The sequence below is a fragment of the Monodon monoceros genome, unplaced genomic scaffold (assembly GCF_005190385.1).
Source record: "Monodon monoceros isolate NGI ecotype Baffin Bay Population unplaced genomic scaffold, NGI_Narwhal_1 Super_Scaffold_3, whole genome shotgun sequence".
Classification (NCBI taxonomy): Eukaryota; Metazoa; Chordata; class Mammalia; order Artiodactyla; family Monodontidae; genus Monodon; species Monodon monoceros.
Window position 1 is genome coordinate 72,041,222 of NW_021703780.1, and position 19,155 is coordinate 72,060,376.

The 19,155-nt window shown below is 50.7% G+C and overlaps 1 protein-coding gene across 1 annotated transcript in view; it reads right to left on the reverse strand.

Annotated features, from left to right (window-relative positions):
• Positions 1–18,259, reverse strand: part of FAM107A (family with sequence similarity 107 member A) — an 81,859-nt gene extending 63,600 nt beyond the window's left edge. The window contains exon 1 of the mRNA XM_029242531.1: positions 17,841–18,259. Coding sequence (XP_029098364.1) covers positions 17,841–17,864 — 24 coding nt within the window. The 5' untranslated portion in view covers positions 17,865–18,259. The remainder of the gene's footprint in view (positions 1–17,840) is intronic.
• Between the last annotated feature and the right edge of the window lie 896 nt (positions 18,260–19,155).

Below are 19,155 nucleotides of genomic sequence, written 5' to 3' on the forward strand. Positions count from 1 at the left end.
GTACCTGCTAGAAACTCAGCCCAGAGAGCCATGACAGGTTGATCTAGAGAAGCGAGGGAACTGCTGCTTCAGGGCTTGCTTCCTGGCTCTGGGAAGCACTGCCACACTGGGCAGTGATGCTGGGTCAAGTCCACGGCTCAGAGAATGGGCTTTGAGACGGCCGCCTGCCTGGGTCTGATTCCTAGGTTCACTGCTGACCTGCTGTGTGACCTTGAGCCGGGCACCTAACCTCTCTGAGCTCAGTTTCCCATCTGTAAAATGGGGATAACAGTAATGCCGACTTCATGGGGTTGTTGTGAGATGGTACCTGGCACATAATAATTACTAATTAAATGGGATATTATTTCCATGAAATGAAGTTGTTTAAAGCCCTATGGGTCCCAGTTGCCAAACTGCTCTGTATGAGAATGAAGAATGAGTCAAGTCACATTCTGCAGATTATATTTTCTGCAGCTGAGATTCTTGTCTCTGGGAAATGTTGTCCCTTGAGGACCTGACATGGCCATGCTCCCTCTTCTTAGAGAGTCTGCACATCCTCATGTACACACAGCATTTTGTACCCTACTTCACAGAAACCCACCCATGGGCCTAAAAGTGGAATTTATCCCAAGGAAAGGATAAATGGTATGCACCAAAATACATCTAATAGGATGTGGTAGTACAAAAAATAAATACCCCCAAATCAAGGATTGGTCAGGCACATTGCGGCAGGTCCCTTTTAGCAGAACACAATGAACCCATGAGAAAGGAACTGACAGGAAAGGACGGGCGTGATCTATTGTGCAGTCTGGACAGCAAGTCCTAAGAGATCTTGCTTATAACACAGGTGACAACGTGGGCTACAGAGTCTGAAAGGATTCGCACCACGTGTCAGCAGTAGTTATACTGGACAGAAGAATAATGGGTGATTTTCTTTGTCTTTTCTGTACTTTATGATTTTTCTATAATACAGTATTTGAGTAATAAATAAGAAAAATTTTAAATTAGAGGAGCAAAGTCCACTATTTAAAGTGATAAAGATGGAGTGCTGTGGAAAGTTTGGAACATAAAGAGAACTAAAAACCCCAATTCAAGTATTTCCTTCCCCTCATGTTTACTATCACCCTCTTTATGCAGCTGGGAGTCAGGTTTATCTGACTGCACTAGCAGCCGTGTGCAGTCTGTTCCCCCATAGGAAGCACATCTGCTTGACCCTCCTCTGACTCCTCGGCCATCCGTGGAGCACAGGGGTCCGTTTCTGTTGCTCTCCCCCCTCCCCCCATCACCACCTCCACCCCTGGGCTTCAGTTATCTCTTCGGAGGACACATACTGCTGATGGTGGCAGCTCCACATCGCCAGCCCGGGGGAGCCGACCGACTCTGATCCGATAAAATAACGCAACAGAAATAGTAGCCCTTTGTTGGGCCCTTACAGTATGCCAAGTGCTGTGTTCCGTAGGTTCTGTTATGAACCCATTTCACATGTGGGAAAGCTGAGGTCAAGGAGGTAGCCAGGGTCACAAAGCTAGTGAGCAGGGCAGCCAGGAATCAGCCGAGGTTCTCCTGTTTCCATGGCCCAGGCCCCTAATGCGGCGCTAATACTGTCTCCACCAGGCTAACCTCAGACTTCCACGCCCAGCTCCTTGGCCTGCTTCCCCGGGCCTGTCACCCTGTGGCCTCCACCGTCCTTGCTCCTACAGCACTCACCCCTGCTCTGGCCCTACCCAGCTTCTGCCTCTGTCTCTTCACCTGGAACCCTGTCACCCTCCCCTTGGCCCGGCTCACTCCTCCAGGGCTCTGTTTAGACAGCACCTTCTCTGGGAAGCCTTCCCGGATGCCCTTGCCCCACCTCCCAGGGTTGGGCGCCCTCAGGCCATTCCCTGCCTGTGAGGGGGTAAACTTGGAGGAGGCCTGCTCTCTGCAGGAGACTGACCTTACACTGCCCTCCCAAGGAGCCTGGCCTCCCATGGCTGCCACGTCCTTGCCCTGGGACACTGGAGACTTTGCAGGGCAGAAGGCAGGAAGCTTCAGCCCTTATGGCCAGTCCAAGGTCTGCATGTCACATCTGACCCAGACAGCCTTCTGGCTCAGCTCCTGCAGGTGTCTGCTGCCCCTGGGATGCAGGCCTGGGCTCACAGTGCCAGTGGGCAGGACTGGGCCAGCAAGGTCACCCTGAGACATTTCTCTCTCTCTCTACAATGATCACCTGGGTGAGGCATCTCTGGAAAAACTGCCACTGGAACTTTCCACTGACTCTGGCCTGGCTCTGGAACAGCAGGATTCAGAGAGGGAGCCCGTGGTCATTTCAGGCCCGAGTCCCTTACCTGCTCGGGCCCAGACTAGACCCACAGAGAGGAGATGTCTGTAGCACATGGGTTCAAAATAATTCCAGTGCCACCAGGCCCTGGCTGTGGGATTTTGGAGCCCTGCTTAGGATAATTTTTGCGTCAGTGTATGAGTGGATTGGCCTGCAATTTACTTTTCTTTTACTGTCCTTATTGAACTTTGATATCAAAATTATTTTACCATAAAATGAAGTGGGGTGTGTGCCCTCATGGGTTTTTTTTGTGTGTGTGTATTTTTTTTTTTACACTAAAAGACATTTCAAAAGCTCAAACATACTTAAAAACTTTTCAGACAACTAAAAAGTTGTAGATTTTGAAACGATCACTATTTATCAAAGACGCATTTTTAAAGAGGAAAAACTGAAGGAGGCAAGAATATACAATGGACACGAGCAAGACAGCCGCCTTACTAAGTAGTGCTGGGAAAACTGGACAGCCACATGCAGAACAGAGACCAGAATATTCCCTCATACCACAAACACAAATAAACTCAAAATGAACTAGAGACCCAAAAGTAAGACCTAAACCACAAAACTCCCAGGAGAGAACACAGTCAGAGCACCACCTGACACGACCACAGCAATATTCCCCTGGTCTCCCAAGGCAAAAGAGACAAAAGCGAAAACAAACCAGTTACACCGAACCAAACTCAAAAGCCCCTGCACAGCAAAGGAAATCATCAACAAAACGAACACAACCGACTGAAAGGGAGAAAATACCCACAAACGACATGACCAACAAGGGGTCAGCATCTAAAACGTACAACAGTTCATACAACTCAACACCCAAAAAGCAAACAACCCCGTCAAATAATGAACAGAAGACCTAAACATTCTTTTCCAGAGACAATACACAGCTAGCCAATGGGCACATGAAGAGACTCTCAACATCACTAATCAGAGAAATGCAAATCAAAAGCACAATGAGATATCACCCCACACCTGCCAGAACGGCCATCATCAAAAAGTCAACAAGTAACAAATGTGGGCGAGGATGTGGAGAAAGGCGAACCCTCCCCTCATACACTGTTGGTAGAAATGTAAATTGGTTCAGCCATTATGGAAGACAGCATGGAGGTTCCTCAGAACTAAAAATATAACAACTGTGTGATTGAGCAACCCCGCTCCTGGCTGTGTATCTGAAAAAAATGAAGACACTAATTCGAAAAGGTAAATGCACCCCAATGTTCATAGCAGCACCATTTACAATAGCCAGTAGATGGGAGCAACCCAAGTACTCATTAACAGACACATGGATTACGGTGTGGGGTATATATACACAATGGAATATTTCTCAGCTGTAAAAAAGAATGCAGTTCAGCAATTTGCAGCAACGTGGATGGACCTAGAGAGCACCATGCTTAGTGAAATAAGTCAGATGGAAAAAGACAAACGCTTTGAGCTTCCCTCGTGGTGCAGACGTTAAGAATCCGCCTGTCAGTGCAGGAGACATGGGTTCAAGCCCTGGTCCGGGAAGATCCCACATGCCGCAGAGCAACTAAGCCCGTGCCCCACAACTACTGAGCCTGTGCTCTAGAGCCCGCGAGCCACAACTACTCAAGTCTGTGTGCCTAGGGCCCGTGCTCCGCAACAGGAGAAGCCACTGCAATGAGAAGCCTGCGCACCACAACGAAGAGTAGCCCCCGCTCGCTACAACCGGAGAAAAGCTCGCGTTCAGCAATGAAGACCCAACACAGCCAAAAATAAAATTTTAAAAAAAGACAAACACGATAATGTCACTTATATGTGGAATCTAAAAAATAAACGTATGTAGCAAAACAGAAACAGACTCACAGATGCAAAAAACCAACTAGTGATTACCAGTGGGGAGAGGGAAGGAGGGAGGGCGGTGGGCTACAGCCCGCAGGCCTGCAAGCCTTGTAGTTGGCCAGCCTCCAGAGCGCGAAGAAAGAGCCTGGAGACAGTGACAGAGACATCAAAGGCTTATTGTGTAGGGGGTCTTACATGTCTGAAGCAAAAGGTCCTGGAACCACACTCCAGCCTGTAATGCACGCAGGGAGGTCACGGCAGCCATCTTTACTATTCAGGGAAGAAGGCGGCTCACATTTATAGGGGAATTGACGGTCAGGTTAGTTCATCAGTTACCAGGGAAACCAGCAGCTGGGACATAATCCCGTACAGCCCCTCGGGTTAACGAGCATCACTAGGGCAGATGTTTCCCTGTAATAAGCTAGCAGGAGGAGCCGTTCTGGCCTAAGGATTAGATCAATCACGAGCTAAGCACGTTCACGTGAGCGGTGTAGGTGAAGCCGGGACTGGTCGAGCAGGGGATGCACAGAGAGCAAGAGAACGGCCATCTCGAGTGGTCTGACCGTACACTCCACCCCTACATACCCTGCACGACTCTTACCACCTTGGCCTTCCTCCTATAATCCCTGGGGTCGGGTATGTAGAGGTGCAATGCAGCCAAATACAATACAAATACAAAACAAATGCAATACAGAGTCCAAGGGGTGGGCAGACTTTGGAGCCAAGCGCTTACTGAGTCAAGTTTTCATGCAAGTCCAAAGGAGGATGACAGCGGCATCTCGCTGTAGACCCAGCAATCATAGCAGTGAGGCCACCACTGTCGCCCAGTTGCTCAGACTAGGGACAAAATGTAAGATGTTTAAGAGGTGCAATGCAGGGAAGATCAAGACCATTAAGCAAAATACAGGCAGTAGCAGCAGCATTCTGAGATAACACCAACCCGGCCAGTGGTTTTGTCCTGGCCTACGGTTCCATACCGCCTGTCCACCCTCAGGTGCCATAGCCGGCGCCAGATACCGAAGCGGTGGTAAAACGACTGACCACGGGGTTGATATAATGTTGCCTTTCTCCCGTAGGGGGCTCAGATTAATTACCTTAGTAGTCTTATTTGTGGCCGGGGTAGAAGACAGGTGAAATCTGTAAGTCCCTTTCTAATCTTACTCCCCACGGGGCAGCAAACCCAAACCACCAGGGGTTTACCTGCCCATCCCAGGGCCATTTTATGTATTCGCCTGGGGGTAGATCCTGCAGCAAGGGCAGGCACTGGGACGATTGCTCCTGGGATGTGTCCACGTGTGGAGAGAGCGGGTTTCCCATCCCAGCTGTTGGTTAAGCAGTACGTTCATTCTTTCAATTAGCCCAGCAGCAGTGGGGTTGTAGGGTAGGTGGCAATGCCAGCACATGTCACTTTTACTGGCTCGTGCCTGAACTTCATGGATGGTAAAGTGGGTTTCTTGGTCACTATCAGTGTCCATGGGGGTCCTTTATATCGGGCACAGCTGTTCTAGACCCCCAATGGTGGGTTTTGGGCATTGCTCGACGACTTGGGTAGACCTTTTGTAACGTCTTCCACCTGTTGTAACACATCACAGATGGCGTATAGCTGTTGTTCCATTATACTGTATCATTGCTCTGCCCCTTCCACAGGTGGGACCAGGAGCCCAACGGTACTCTTATTATTTTGCCATTGTCACAGGCCCCAACCAACCCCTTTGGGGTAACTGGCCACGTCCAATTCACAAGCCTATCCCTGAGTTAATATCCCTAAAGCTTGTGACTGTAGTTGTTTAGGGGTGGTGGGTTGGGAGTATGCTTGTTTTACCCAACCAGATAACACCCAAATATCTGATAGATAATCCAGGTCCTTGGGTTTTGTCTGTATGTACCAGCCATTCCTCGTGCAGTCAGATGAGCCACGAGTATGGGGCTGCTACTTTTAAACTGGAAAGAGACTCTGAGGTTGATAGGAGATCATCACTATGATGGAAGAGAAAGACATTTCCCGTGGTGGTCAGCTGCCACAGGGCCCTACAGGCTAGTGGACTGCCTCCTCGGGATCACCCCCCCACCCCCCGCAACTTCCCGTACCCTGTCTTTATTTCCCCACATCTCGGGTGCTCACGGGAATTGCCTCGGCTCCCTGGCTGGCTCACCAATCGTTGGGCTGCACCTCGCAGGCCTTCAAGCCTTGTAGTTGCCCAGCCTTGAGACCCAAGAAAGAGCCCAGAGACAGTGACAGAGACATCAAAGGCTTCTTGGGTAGGGGATCTTACACGTCTGAAGCAAAAGGCCCTGGAGCGATGCCCCACCATGTTCGGCAGGTGGGCAGGCCACGGCCACCATCTCCTTCCCTCATTTGCTATTGTCTAGATGACTTTGTATAAAACCAAACTGATGAATCGCTTTAACGTTTAATAGAACTCCCCTATAAAACTGATGGGTTGATGGTGTCTTTGTGGAAGATTAACTCATGATTTAATTTCTTTAAGTGTTATTAACTATTCAGGTTTTTTATTTCTCCTTAAGCCAATTTTGTTCAACAATATGTTTTAGATGTTTCTAGAAAGTTTAAAAATGTACGGCCATAAAGTCAGCCATATCATTCTCTACTGTCTTTTTTAAAGAACCAGCTTTTGGCCGTATTGATCTTCATTATCATACATTTGTTTTCCACTTCTTTAGTTTCTGCTCTTATTTTTATTTTCTCATTACTTCCACGTTCTCTGGATTGGTTCTGTTGTTATTTTACCAACTTCTTAACTTTGACATTTAGCTCATTAAATATTAGCCTTCTTTTCTGTCTGTACTTAAAACTATAAACTTCTCCTTCAATTCTATTTTACCTGCATCCCACACATTTTGATATATAGTATTTTCATTATCGTTCAGGTCTAAAGATGTTGTAGATGTGTACTCTGATGTGTATGATTCTTTGGTATCTGGACTTTTTTTGTAATCTAGAATGCAGTCAATGTTTGTAAATTGCTCATGAGTGCTTGAAAAAAATTTATAGCTTTCTAAATATATCTTTTAAATCAAACTTGCTGTTTTTTAAAAGGAAAGCAATAATGAGATACCAGTACACACCCACCAGGTTCACAAAAATTAAAAAGCTTGAAAAATAGAAAATATTGGTAAAGATGGGGGGTAACTGAACACTTATATACTGCTGGTAGGAGTGTAATTTGCTATAACTACCTTGGCTTTATTTTGTAAACATGCAAAGCGTGGCAGAATATGCCCCCCAAATATGCTACTTTGGCATAAGGATTATTTTGAGCTAAAGACACTTGAAAAACAGCAGATGTGAGACGGGCCCTCTGACCTCTCCTTTTCTTCCCGAAAGCAGCAGATAAAACTCCCTTGTGAAAGATGCCTTTCTTATACCAGGAGGAAAGAAACATTCTTATCACCAGAGACAAGGAATTGAGGGCAAGAGAAATCTGTACAAACAGATCTTGTTAAAATAACTCTTATTTTCCTTTAGTGCCACCCCTCCCCCATTTATTTCAGTTACTTTTCCACAATTGCTGTTCTTTGTTCAACCAGGTATATAAGCACTTGGACCTATCCACTTCTGGAGTCTTCATTTTCCTATGGGGACTCCCACGTACATGTAAAATCCTTACAATTTTTTCCTGTTATTCTTTTTTGGGTTGATTTAATTCTCAGGCCCAGCGGAGACCCTAAGGGTAGAGGTAAAGTTTTGGCAGGTGAGAATGTATGTGCCCTCAGATTCAGTGACCCTACCTCTAGATCCACACCTGAGAGATATATGGGCACACTGAGATATGCAAGAAAGTTCACAGGAACATTTTTTGTAATGGCAGATGTTCTGGGAACAAGGCAAGTGTCCACCAACAGCAGTGTGGCTAGATGATTGTGGCATATTTACACAATGGCACACTATACAACCTGGCAAATACCTTACAGAGGCACACAGCAAAGGGCATCAATCTCAGGAACATACGGTAAATGAAAAAAACAGATTACAGACAAATACGCCCATCCCATTTATGCAAAGCTGGAATCTCAACAGTCTAGAACCTAGGGATTCTGGGATGATGTTTGGGAGGGAAAGAGGTGTCCTCTGAGAGGGGAAAGCAGGGGAAACACGGGCAGAGGCCCGGGGTCTTCCCAGGTAATGGCTGACCGCTTTTTTCTTTAGCTAGTGGTTAGATACACGAGTGTTTGTGGGTCATGCTTTGTTATACCTCATATATGCATGTTTTCCAAATAATCTTTTGCTGTTACTTAATATTTAATCAAAATGATTTTTAAAACTTAACAATTATAATAAAAAATTTTGTTTACCTATCCAAAACTCATCTCTGAAGAAGAATGTGACAGATATTATGCAAGGACCAGTTCATTCCATACTATCTTCCCAGGAAAGACCGAATCCAGTTATATAAAAGGACCCAAGAGGGATTCTGGAAGAAAGAAAAGAACTAATCTCAGGTGTGACCTCACCTGGGGACTCCTGAGGGCAAGGGCTGAGGCTGGGTGTTCTCGGGAAGGTCCTGCTTGAAAGAACTCCCAGGCCTAAGGATTTAGAGTATATGGGTATGGTTCCCCAAACAGGGGCTTCTAAACATAGGAAGGCTGTGGCTCCCAGATCAGGCCTGGCTGGGCCAACTGATGTGATGCGCTGAGATGAGCAAGGCCATGTGCCACACTTGCTCTTGTCAGTGATGTTCCTGGAAGTGGGAGCTCCCAGGACACTCCTCCCTGCAAGCCTGAGAGTTTCTTCTTGATCCCCTCATGGAGTTTGAGCACCAATGCAAGTCCCAAGCTTGCTGGGTGTCAGAAACTACATCTCCATCGTTTTGAGGTCCTGCTCTTTCTTCCTCTGCTCCAGGGCTGTTAGAGGTAGAGGGCTTATGGTGGTAGGAGAGGGGTGCTAAGACATCAGGAGGAGGCAGTGGTCCCTGGGGCCATCTCCATGTTCACATCCAACCGTAGTATGGTAGACGGTACAATTTGAATTTTCAATTTTCTGGCAGTGGATGGTGAAGGCCTGTGTGAAGGGCTCCTTTTTCTAATTCTTGTTGGTCAACCATTCAGCGCGGCCTGTACTCTCTGTCTCCCTGGGCCGACTATGGCCCTGGGACTGGGCTGGGCTCTCCTTCATACCCCAGGCCTGAGGCAGCCTCTGGCTCAGAGTGGATACTCAGGAAATATTCGTGAGTTCCCTGGATGGTAGCTATGGATTCATTTATTCATTCATTCATTCACTCATGCCTAGTGTATGTCACCTAGCAACCAGAGGTAGTGACGGAAGGTTCCTGCCCTCGTGGAGCTGACATGCTGCTTGGGAAAGCCTGATATGAAACAGTGAAAGAAATAGCCAAGTATAAGTTCTGTGAAGCGACTGTAGGACTGGGGACCACGATAGGGGTAGTTTAGCTGGAGGGGTCAGGGACAGCCTCTGTGAGATGAAACCTGAAGGAGGTGGAGGGAACAGCAGAGACGGGGCTCTGAGGTGGGGAAGAGCTTGGCTTGTTGGAGAAACATGTGCAGTGCAGCGCGGCTGAAGCGGAGTGAGTGAGAGCGGGTGTCTCAGGAGGCCAGGCCGGAGTGAGCCCACAGAGGGCCCAGTGGTTGTGGATCTCCCTGTAGCTGCTCATGAAGAGTTTTGTTCAGGAGAGCAGAGGATCAGATTCCGAATCAAAATAGATTGCTCTGGGTCTCCCACGTGGGAAGCCACTGCAATGAATGGGTTCTAAAATGAACTGCAGTCCCTGGAAGAGCAGCCAGGAGAGAATGAACAGGCTCCAGCTAGAGTGACATGTAACTTCAGGTGGTTAAGAAGAGGTCCCGGGGTCCAGTGAGGTGAGGGTCACAGTTATGGGTTGAATTGTGTCCCCCCAAAAGATATGTTGAAACCCTAGCTCCTGTACCTGTGAATGTCATCTTATTTGGAAACGGGGTCTTTGAAGATATAATCAAGTTAAAATGAGGGTGGGCCCTGAGCTGATACAACTAGTGTCCTTTCAGGAAGAGGAGAAGAGACACAGACAGACACACGAGGAGAACGTCATGTGACAACGGCAGCAGACTCTGGAGTGATGCATCTACAAGCCAAGGAATGACAGGGATCGCCGGCCACACCTGAGGCCAAAAGGCAGAGAACAGAGTCTCCTCCAGAGCCTTCAGAGGAAGCACGGCTCTGCCGACACCTTGATTTCAGGCTTCCAGCCTCCAGGACTGTGAGAGAACACATTTCTGTTGTTTTCAGCCAGCCAGCCCTAGGAAACCAATACGTCACTTCCCAGTGCCTGGTTGTGATTAGAGTCTCCATGGGACCCTTACAAATGCTGACCTGATGGCAGGACTCCCCATGAATATTTGCCCCATCGTACACCCCAAAATGCCCCTAAAGTGTTCCCAAGAGCTCAAGTGCATAAGGAACGCCTGTGGGGTGATCCCTCAAAACAGCAGGCACCTCCTGGTTTCTGGCTGAGTTCCACAGGTTCTGGGTATGACATCCCTTGTGGGATGCCCCCGGGCCCGTCCTGAGTTTCCTTGGGAGCAGGATGTCACCAAGTCCAAGCCAGCCTCTCTTAGCTTCCCTGGGGCAGCCTCGCTGATTGTTTTTGGCTCCCCTGGGACTTTAGATGAAGAAGAAAAGCTCCAGCTCCTTGCCCTTTCCCTCTGCCCCAGGCCTGAGATCTGATCTCTCGCTTGAACAAAGCCCCTCGTTCATGTCAGCTTGGGAGACACAGTGTTCTGAAAACAGATCCCTGGGCCCCAGCGAGGGAGCTGCTTCTGGGCTTCTGCCTTCTCAAAAGCTGCCTTTTGATTTGGTCCCTCCTGCCCCACCTCCAAGCCCTTTCACCATGGAAATTAAACTCTTCTGAACTTTAAGGCCCTTCTGCTGCTGCTCCCAGCGGGGCTGGAGCCACCACCGGCTAGTAACTCTACCCGCAAGGTGAAGATTTATTCTGGTTGGAGGCGCAGTTCATCCTGACGCGCAAAAAAACAAGTCGAGGAGAACGTGGGCTGAAGAGCCAGAGGACCTGGGTTCAAGTCCCAGCTCTGGCGCTTGCTGGCTGTGTGAACGTGAGCACAAGAGTGAATTCACCCTCCCTGTATCTGGATCTTTGCCTTGGTGAAATAAGGGCATCCATACCTCCGTTGTGAGGATTCTGTGGGAGCTCAGTTATTGGAAGGCTTTCTTACTTTTCTTCAGGAAGTGCCTGTTGTACAGATGAGAAGTTTGGAGGCCTGAGAGGAATTGGGACTCCTTAGGCTTCTGAACCATTCGGGGTGGGTTCAGTCCCTCCTGCAGGCGTAGACCAAGGCCCAGCTGTGCTGTGTGAAGTTTTCGCAAGCCCTTAGCTTTGGTGCATGTGGGAGGAATCTAAAGGCCAGCCAGGCGCTTCCCTGACTGCTCCCCTCTCTTTGCGGCCCCCCTCCTGTGCCCTGGGTCCTCTGTGTTCCTTCCCCTCATCAGAGCACCCGGCACCGGCCCTGTCATTGCTCGTGACTCATTTCTCTCCTGCTGGGTTGTGCACCCCTAGGGCAGGGCCTGAGTCCTGTTCACTGGTCTGTCTCTGGTGCCTGGAACCCTAGGACCCAGTAGGTGCCCAGTCAACATTTGTTGAGTGAATGATGAACAATCAATGAGGGATTTTGCATTTGGCCAGGAAACTGTGCAGGTGGAAGGTCTGTGTGTGTGTGTGTGTGTGCGCGTGTGCGTGTGCGTGTGTGTGTGTGGTGGGCAGGTGGAAGTGGGGTGGGGAATCCGGGAATTTGGGTCAGAGCATTAAAACCATTGGAAGGAAAGGAGGGGACGTGTGGGAAGAGTGGAGGGACCCAGGCCATGTCCTTCCCACTAGCCCAAGGTTCTGTGTGGATCCTCCGTGAGCTTGGCCCTCAACCCCACCCTCAAGTCACTTCCATGAGGACCCAGACTCCCTCTCTCCTTCCCTTCCTTCCTCAGTTTGTTGAGCATCTACTATGTGCTAGGTACTGGGGACACAGTGGGGAGTCAAACATTACACTCAATCTCCCTTCCCTCAGGGATAAATCATAGAACTAAGTATGAAATTGCAACAGTGGTCAGCGCAGTAGAGAGAGATTTGAGAGCCTAATGGGTTCGTCCTAGTCCACAGGAGAGTGGTGGTGCAACGGGGTCCCCGTAGTAGCTTTATTCTCTTCTGATCTCCATGGCCCCTTCCCAGCTACCCCTGCTAATCCTCCAGATTTAGTAAAACATGCGGACCTAGTTATGCAAACACAGCTCTGAGACAAGCTTGCCCCTTTCCCTGCTTATCTAAGCCCCTTGTCCTGTGTGGACATTTGAGGTCCATGCAGGGAAGGCTTCCTAGAAGAAGTGTCACCTGAGCTGGCATCTTTCTTTCTTTCTCCTTCAATGTCTTCCCCACCCCAGCTGGACTTCCAGCCGTAAAGACACACAGGGAAAGTTTCAGTCTTGGAAAAGGTGATTGAAGGGCTTTAAGTGATGGCATTGTATAATTACAACACTCCTGCCTCTAGGCAGACCTAACCAGGGCCTGTGCACAAACCTCCAATGGCAGAGGGGGAGATGGATTTCCATCCTTACGAGCCCATACACTCATTGCTTTTGTGCAGTGCCCAGCCCAACCTGTATATCTGTTCAGGCAATTCTTGAACCCAGCTTGGGGAAGCCAGGGGCAGAGGAAAATTAAAGCTCCATTCGGTGGCCCTGGGGGACAGGAAAACTGTGCCCTTTTCCTGCTTCCAAAGGTCACTCCGCCTGCCTTCAAATGCCCCTTTCTGCTGCCCAGAACGATGAATCCTTGAGTGTCGTTCATCCATGACGTGGGCATGGCAGCCTCTGCCTTGCTGGGCTGGGAGGGCTGAAGGGAAGCATGTGAAAGCACCCAGCGTAGGGGCTGGCAGGTCGGTGCTCAGAAACTGCTATCCCTCCGCCTCATCTTCCTTCACACCTTGTGATGGAATGTCTGTCAGGTGTGCAGTCGGAACTCAACACACACCGGCCCTAAGAACACTTACAAGAGCAGGTGGGCAGATGCTGGACCCGGAACTCAGGGAAGGGCTGGATGTGTGGATAGCAGTTGGGAGCGCCTTCCAGGCAGCTGCTGGTATGAGTGGAGCCTGAGAGGCTGGAGGGATGCTGGGAGGTGAGGGCTCAGCGAGGAGCAGACCTCTGTTTTGGTGGGGGTGAGGAGAGGGCCTCCCGACAACCTTCTCCTCTTGTCCTCAAGCCTCCCATTCTGAGTCCTTTGGGAAGCCAGTGGTGGACTCCCCATGGTGCTGAGGAGTGGGGCGCTTGGCCTCCTTCCCACTCAGAGAAGCAGTCTGAGGCGGTGGGCAGAGAGGGGGCGATGGGTTAGTGCAGATGGCAAGGGCCTCCTAACACGGTCCCCCTGCCCTGCTCAGCTGGGGGCTGGTGAGCAGGAACCCTCCCTGGGGCCGGGGCTGGGGGGACCCCTCCATCACTGGTGGGGATAATTGTTTGGGGAGCCAGTGGAGCCCTGCCAGATATGTGCCTTTTGGGCTCTATAAGAACGAACACTCCCTTCCAGGCCATTTATAAAATTTAGCCATCTCTCCCATATTTTTTCCCTTTTGTTTCAGCCAAGGAAACTTTCTTCTAATGAAGATGAATGCAAAGCACTGAGCATCTTGGCAAACATCAACAGAGTCGTTCAGGGAAGTGAAAACCCTGGGTGGTGCTGAGTTTGGAGAAATATTTCAGAGAGTGCTAAGTGTCCTAGCCCTCAAGGGGTGTCTGAGACCCGTGGGAGTTGCTTTTCCTGGACCCCTTGATGCCCAAGGACCTGCCACCTCACTGTCGCAAGGACTTAAAACAAGGCTCCATCCAGGACATGTTGCCTGCACTCATCTCTCTAGAATCAATGCATGCCCAACTGGCCAATGTTTGCAGCTTCTGGAATGTTCCAAACAGTTAGATACATTGCTTCCATGTATTGAAAATGCCTTCATTTGATCCTTGCAAAAATCCTGAGTGTGGCTTGGGTACCTACTTTGTAGATTAAAAAATGCTGAGTTCAAGGGAAGTTCGTAACTTGCCCAGGATGAAGAGAAGCAGCAATGTCTGTGTTTTGACTCTTGGTCCAGCACTCTTTCTGCCTCACCCTCAGACTTTTCAATTTCTTCCCATTCTCTCTGTTTACACCATGGTCAGAGACACCACCATCACCTCTCCCTCTGGGTGGGGCATTATGATCAAATGCCCAGCATCCATCTTCCCCTCTCACATTGAGTTTTGGGGGGATGACATTGGGGGATTGATCTCCAGCCCCAAGGGGTCTCTGGTTGGCTTCAACCAATCATATGGTCCCACTTCCATCATTTCCCAGCAGCAGGTTCAGGATTCCAGGCAAAGCCAATGCCCTTGGCATTCCCCAGGGGAAAAGGGCTGCTTTAGGAATGGGCATGTGACAATTTGAGCCAATGAAATTCAAGAAAACCTTGGCTGTGGGTTTCTAGAAAAAGTCCTGGAGACATTACTGAGCCATTGGATTTCCACTTAGGGAACCCAATACTTTTCCTTATTGTTTCGACCAGGTGGGGTTGGGTTTTCCACTCCTTGCAGCAGACAGCATTGTAAGTGAAATCCAAGTTATGGGGATTTCAGCAGCCATCTCCAACCTGGAGTCCTCACACCCAGTCCCTATGCTGCAGCTGGAGATGGTCTTGACGCTCATCTGACCAGTCAGCCCCGTCTCTACTGTCACATGGGCTGTTCCCACCTATCATTATTTGCCTGCCTGTCAGTCTCCCCAGCTAACAGAGAAGGCTGTGAGGGCAGGGACCATCCCTTTCCATCCCTGGCTCAGTTCCCAGCACAGGGCAGCAGGTACCCACTTAATAGTCTACTGTGGAAGGCTGGGGCCGGAGAGAATGAAGATGCAGTGGATAGAGTTAGGTACCAGGATAGAGTGCATTTAGTGGGCAGGAGTCATCTCCAAGGTGCAGCTCCGTCCCCTCTTCATGGTGCTGGGGAAGGAGCTCCATGGCCTCTCTGGAGCTGCCAGGCATTGCAGAAATGCCCTGGTCCTGGCTGCATGACCCTGTGCAAGTCCTTCCTCTCTCTGGCCTCAGTCTTCCCAGCTGTTCAACGGGGAGGGGATTGGGCCACATCACCAAGGGTTTTCCAGAGCTGTTATGTTGTGACTATGATTAAGCCATAACTATGGGAGGGGGTCTGGGGATCTCCTGAGGACACTAGGGTGAACTTTATGGGACAAGCCAGTGGGAGAATAAATGCATGGGTGATGAGGATTATATTCCACATAGCAGGCCTGTTACACATCACACAAAGACCAGTGGGGCTGTTGCTTCCAGAAAGAGAGAGAGAGGTGGGCATGTTGGGGGTTGGGTGGGGTTGGTCCACAGATGGAGGACTCTCCAGAGGGGGCCTGGCCTGGGCTTGCTCACAGCCTTTGCTCCAGGCTGGCTCACCACTGACCAGCTGGGGGAAGCACGTTTGCTGGATTTCAGCTTTTACATCTGCCATTGGGTTTGATATTGATGCCCTCATTGGCTCAAAGGAAGAGTTGTGAGGCTCAGAAGAGGACGCAGGTACGAGAGGATCCAATTCAGGGAGAGACAACATGGACTGAGTGCCTGTTTTGTCCCAGGCATGACATCATTTAGGTTTTACGATAATCTGAGGATTATTATCTTTTGTTTACTAAGGTAGAATCTGAGACTCAGAGAGGTGCGTTGACTTGTTCAAGGTTACAGAGGATGTGGAGGGACTGACTCAGGCCTGTCTGACTCTATAGATCCTGTTCCCAGTCATTGTACCCTGCTGCCTTCTCCCTGGGGGGGCTATCCCTGGGCAGGAGAAGGGCTTGGCCCAGAAATAGGTTTGGCTTTCAACCTGGGACGAGTTCTGACTGACCGGTATGGGAGTGGGATGCTGTGAGGACTCTGAAGCTGTCTAGACTTAGTGGGAAAGTGTGCAGGGATGGATTGTGATGTCTGCCACGGATGAAGAAATAGGGAGAGGTAAGTACATGAGCTATACTTTCCCATTCCTGGGCTAGACCTTGTTAGGGTCTTTTCTAGGCCTGGGAAGCTGGCTTGCAAGATGACTCCCTGCCTTCATATTCAGCACAGATAGGATCTAGAGGCTGAGCTCATTCTCCTCTGGGAGAGGAAGTGTGTTCCTGAAAGAGGGGATTGGCTGGGGCCAGGGCTCAAGGCTTGGCTGGGAAGGCAGCTCTGGGACTCCCAGGGGCTGTGTCAGATCATTGACCTGCCCTGACGGCAGGTGACCCACACTTACCCCTGCAGGCAAGAGTGAGCATTGCAGGGGGGGGGAGCGAGGGCGGGGAGCGACGGCCTCAGAATATCATCAAGCTTTTAGGGTAAGGCCGCTGGGAATGCTGAGGGAAGGCAGGAGATTCCAGGCCCGACTCCGCATGTGAAACAATGGGAGGTGGGAAGCAGAGGCCAGCACTAGGAGGTCCCTAGGGGTTATCTAGCCCAACACTCCCATTTTGCAAATGGAGAAACTGAGGTCCAGAGTGCTTCCTCCACGACGTCCACGATGTGTTTTTCTTCAAATTTAAAAAATGTGGGATGGGCTGGGTTGGCAGAAAGTTTGGAGTCAAGCAGAAGGGAATTAAAATCCTGCCCTTTGTCCCACGAGCTGCATGACCCTGGCTAAGAAATCACGTCTTGCCTCTGAGCCTTAGCTCCCTGCCTTTAATGTAATAGGTCATCACGAGTTGGCTGAGGATCAGAGCCTCCGTGTATCGGGCCCTCTGGGTGTCAGGCAGCGTGATAAGTACTTTACCGGCATTATCTCACGGAACCTCCCATGAGATGGGTACCAGCCCCACTTTACAGGTGAGAAGCTGGGATCCAGAGGGGCTTAGTTCCTCACCGCAGTTATTAGGAGGAAGAGCTGGGATCTGGGATCGCAGTCCCGGCCAGTGTAGGCTGTGAGTATGTACCAGAATCCCCCGGGAGCCGGTGAGTAAACTCAGATTCCCCCTCCCTCCCCAGAGGCTCGGACCTGGGAGGTCTGGGTGTGCCCTGAGAAGGCGACTGTTAAACAAGCCCCCCCCACCCCATCTTTAACGCTGAGGCAGGGGGTCTACAGACCTTATTTTCAGAAATGCCGCACTGGCTGTGTTATCTATAACCACCCCCTTCCCAGTGCAGATCCCAGACTTAGAAGGTGATGGATAATAATATGAAGAGAATTCTATTAACAACAGATTAAAGCTTGTATATAGCCCACTATGTGCTAGGCACTCTTTCAAACACTTTACATGGTTCTTTTAATTCTCACGACAAGCCTCTGAGGTCGTGGCTACTATTGTCCTCACTTCACAGACGAGGAGCTGAGTTACAGAAATTGGTAGCAATTGGTGGGCCAACTTAATTACAAGGATCGTTATTTTTTCTCTTGCTCCTGCACCCACCTGGGCCAGGCTCCCCTGGCACTCGGGGAGGGGCGTCAGGGAGCCTGTATGCAGGGCAGTAAAGAGGTGTGTGTGTAGAAGACCAGGGAGGGCTAGGCAGCCCAGGTCTCTTTCAGAGATAGGGAGATCAGACTCCAGCCTTGCCCTGAGCCTCAGCCAGGTTTCTAGATGCAAATCTTAGCTGTGAGCTCAGGGAGGGAGGCCGGTGGGCAGTGCCTGGCTGAGGCTCCAGGGAGCCGGCGGGCGGTGGGTGAGGGCTCCCACCTGGCTCATGCAGCCTCCCTTCCCGTGTCCAGGGCCCCAGCAGGACCCTCAGGGGCTCCTACCTTCTTCCCCTGGGCAGCTCCCATGGCACGAAGAGGGCACCAGGCTTGGGGGTCCTCACTGCGGTGCTGTCTCAGGAGCCGGGGCCCGAGGGGCTCCCTGGGCCAGCGCCCCCCGTCCTCCGGCGGCTCATTCTTCTCAGGCACAAAGGCGGCTTTCACAGCTGCTCCTAAGCCGGCAGCTCCTCAGACAGGCTTAGGGTGATTGATCCTGACCGAGGGGCCCGGTGTCCCCGGGCGGCCACATGCCCTCCTGGGGTCCCTGTGGCTTCTCACCTCCTGCACCCCTGCCCCTCTCAGGAGGGGACACTGAGGCAGCCGGGGTCGGGGAGAAGCAGAGCGGTCCTCTGCCCTCTGTAGCCGGCAGCTCGGCAGGCGGGTGACCTCTGGCGGCCCGGCGGGCAGGCCTTGACCTTCTCGCCAGCAGACTGGCCCAGACGGTGGAGGCTGCCTGGGGCGGCCGGGGCGGGGGACCGGGCGGGCTTGTGTGGGGATGTGACCTTCAGGCTGCTCAGCCCCATTAATAATAAATCTCAGAAGACACTCGGGGCCGGGGCTCTCCCCGAGCAGATACACTGCGAGCAGAACACTTCATTCACCGGGGCGGCTGTCCAGGCAGGGCGGCTGGTCTGGGCTTGGGCCAGGAAAATACCTGGAGGCCGGCTTCCAGGCTGGGAGCCAAGCTCTCAGCGTCCCCCCGCAGTCACCCTCCTCCACTTCCACCCCTTTCCCTCTGCTTGTCGCCAGCCTGGAGCAAGATTCAGGCTGGAGTCACCTTGGCCTGGAGTCATAGCTCTGTTCCTCACGTGATTTGACCTCTGAGCCACAGGTTCACCTGCATGCGTGGGGTCAGATAGCCACAGCGCACGGGGCTGCTCTGGGGGCTAGAAGGGAAGGTGGGTGCAGCTGAAGCCATCGTCTTGTTACAGCTTAAATCAGATCCCGTCATTCCCTGCTTTATAAATCTTCCTCTTGACCAAAGCGGACTGACAGTGGTCCCACCCAGTGGGGCTGTGAGGGTGAAATGAGGTAATTCGCGTAAAGCTCTGAGCAGAGGATTCAGACGACAACAATTCTCCATAGACTTTAGATGCTGCTGTTAATAATTCCAGTGATTAACCCACTGCCCACCGCCAAGTCCCGAGTAACCAGTTTGATTAAGCACAATACCCTTTCCCAGGAGCTGGGTGGGTGAGGAAACCCTGGCACCATTCCCTTTCTTCCAGCACAGTGCCTGGTGCAGTGATGATTTATGACACAGATGATTTATGAAATGGCAGTTGGTGGTGAAGAGTCAAGGATTAGGTATTCTAGATCC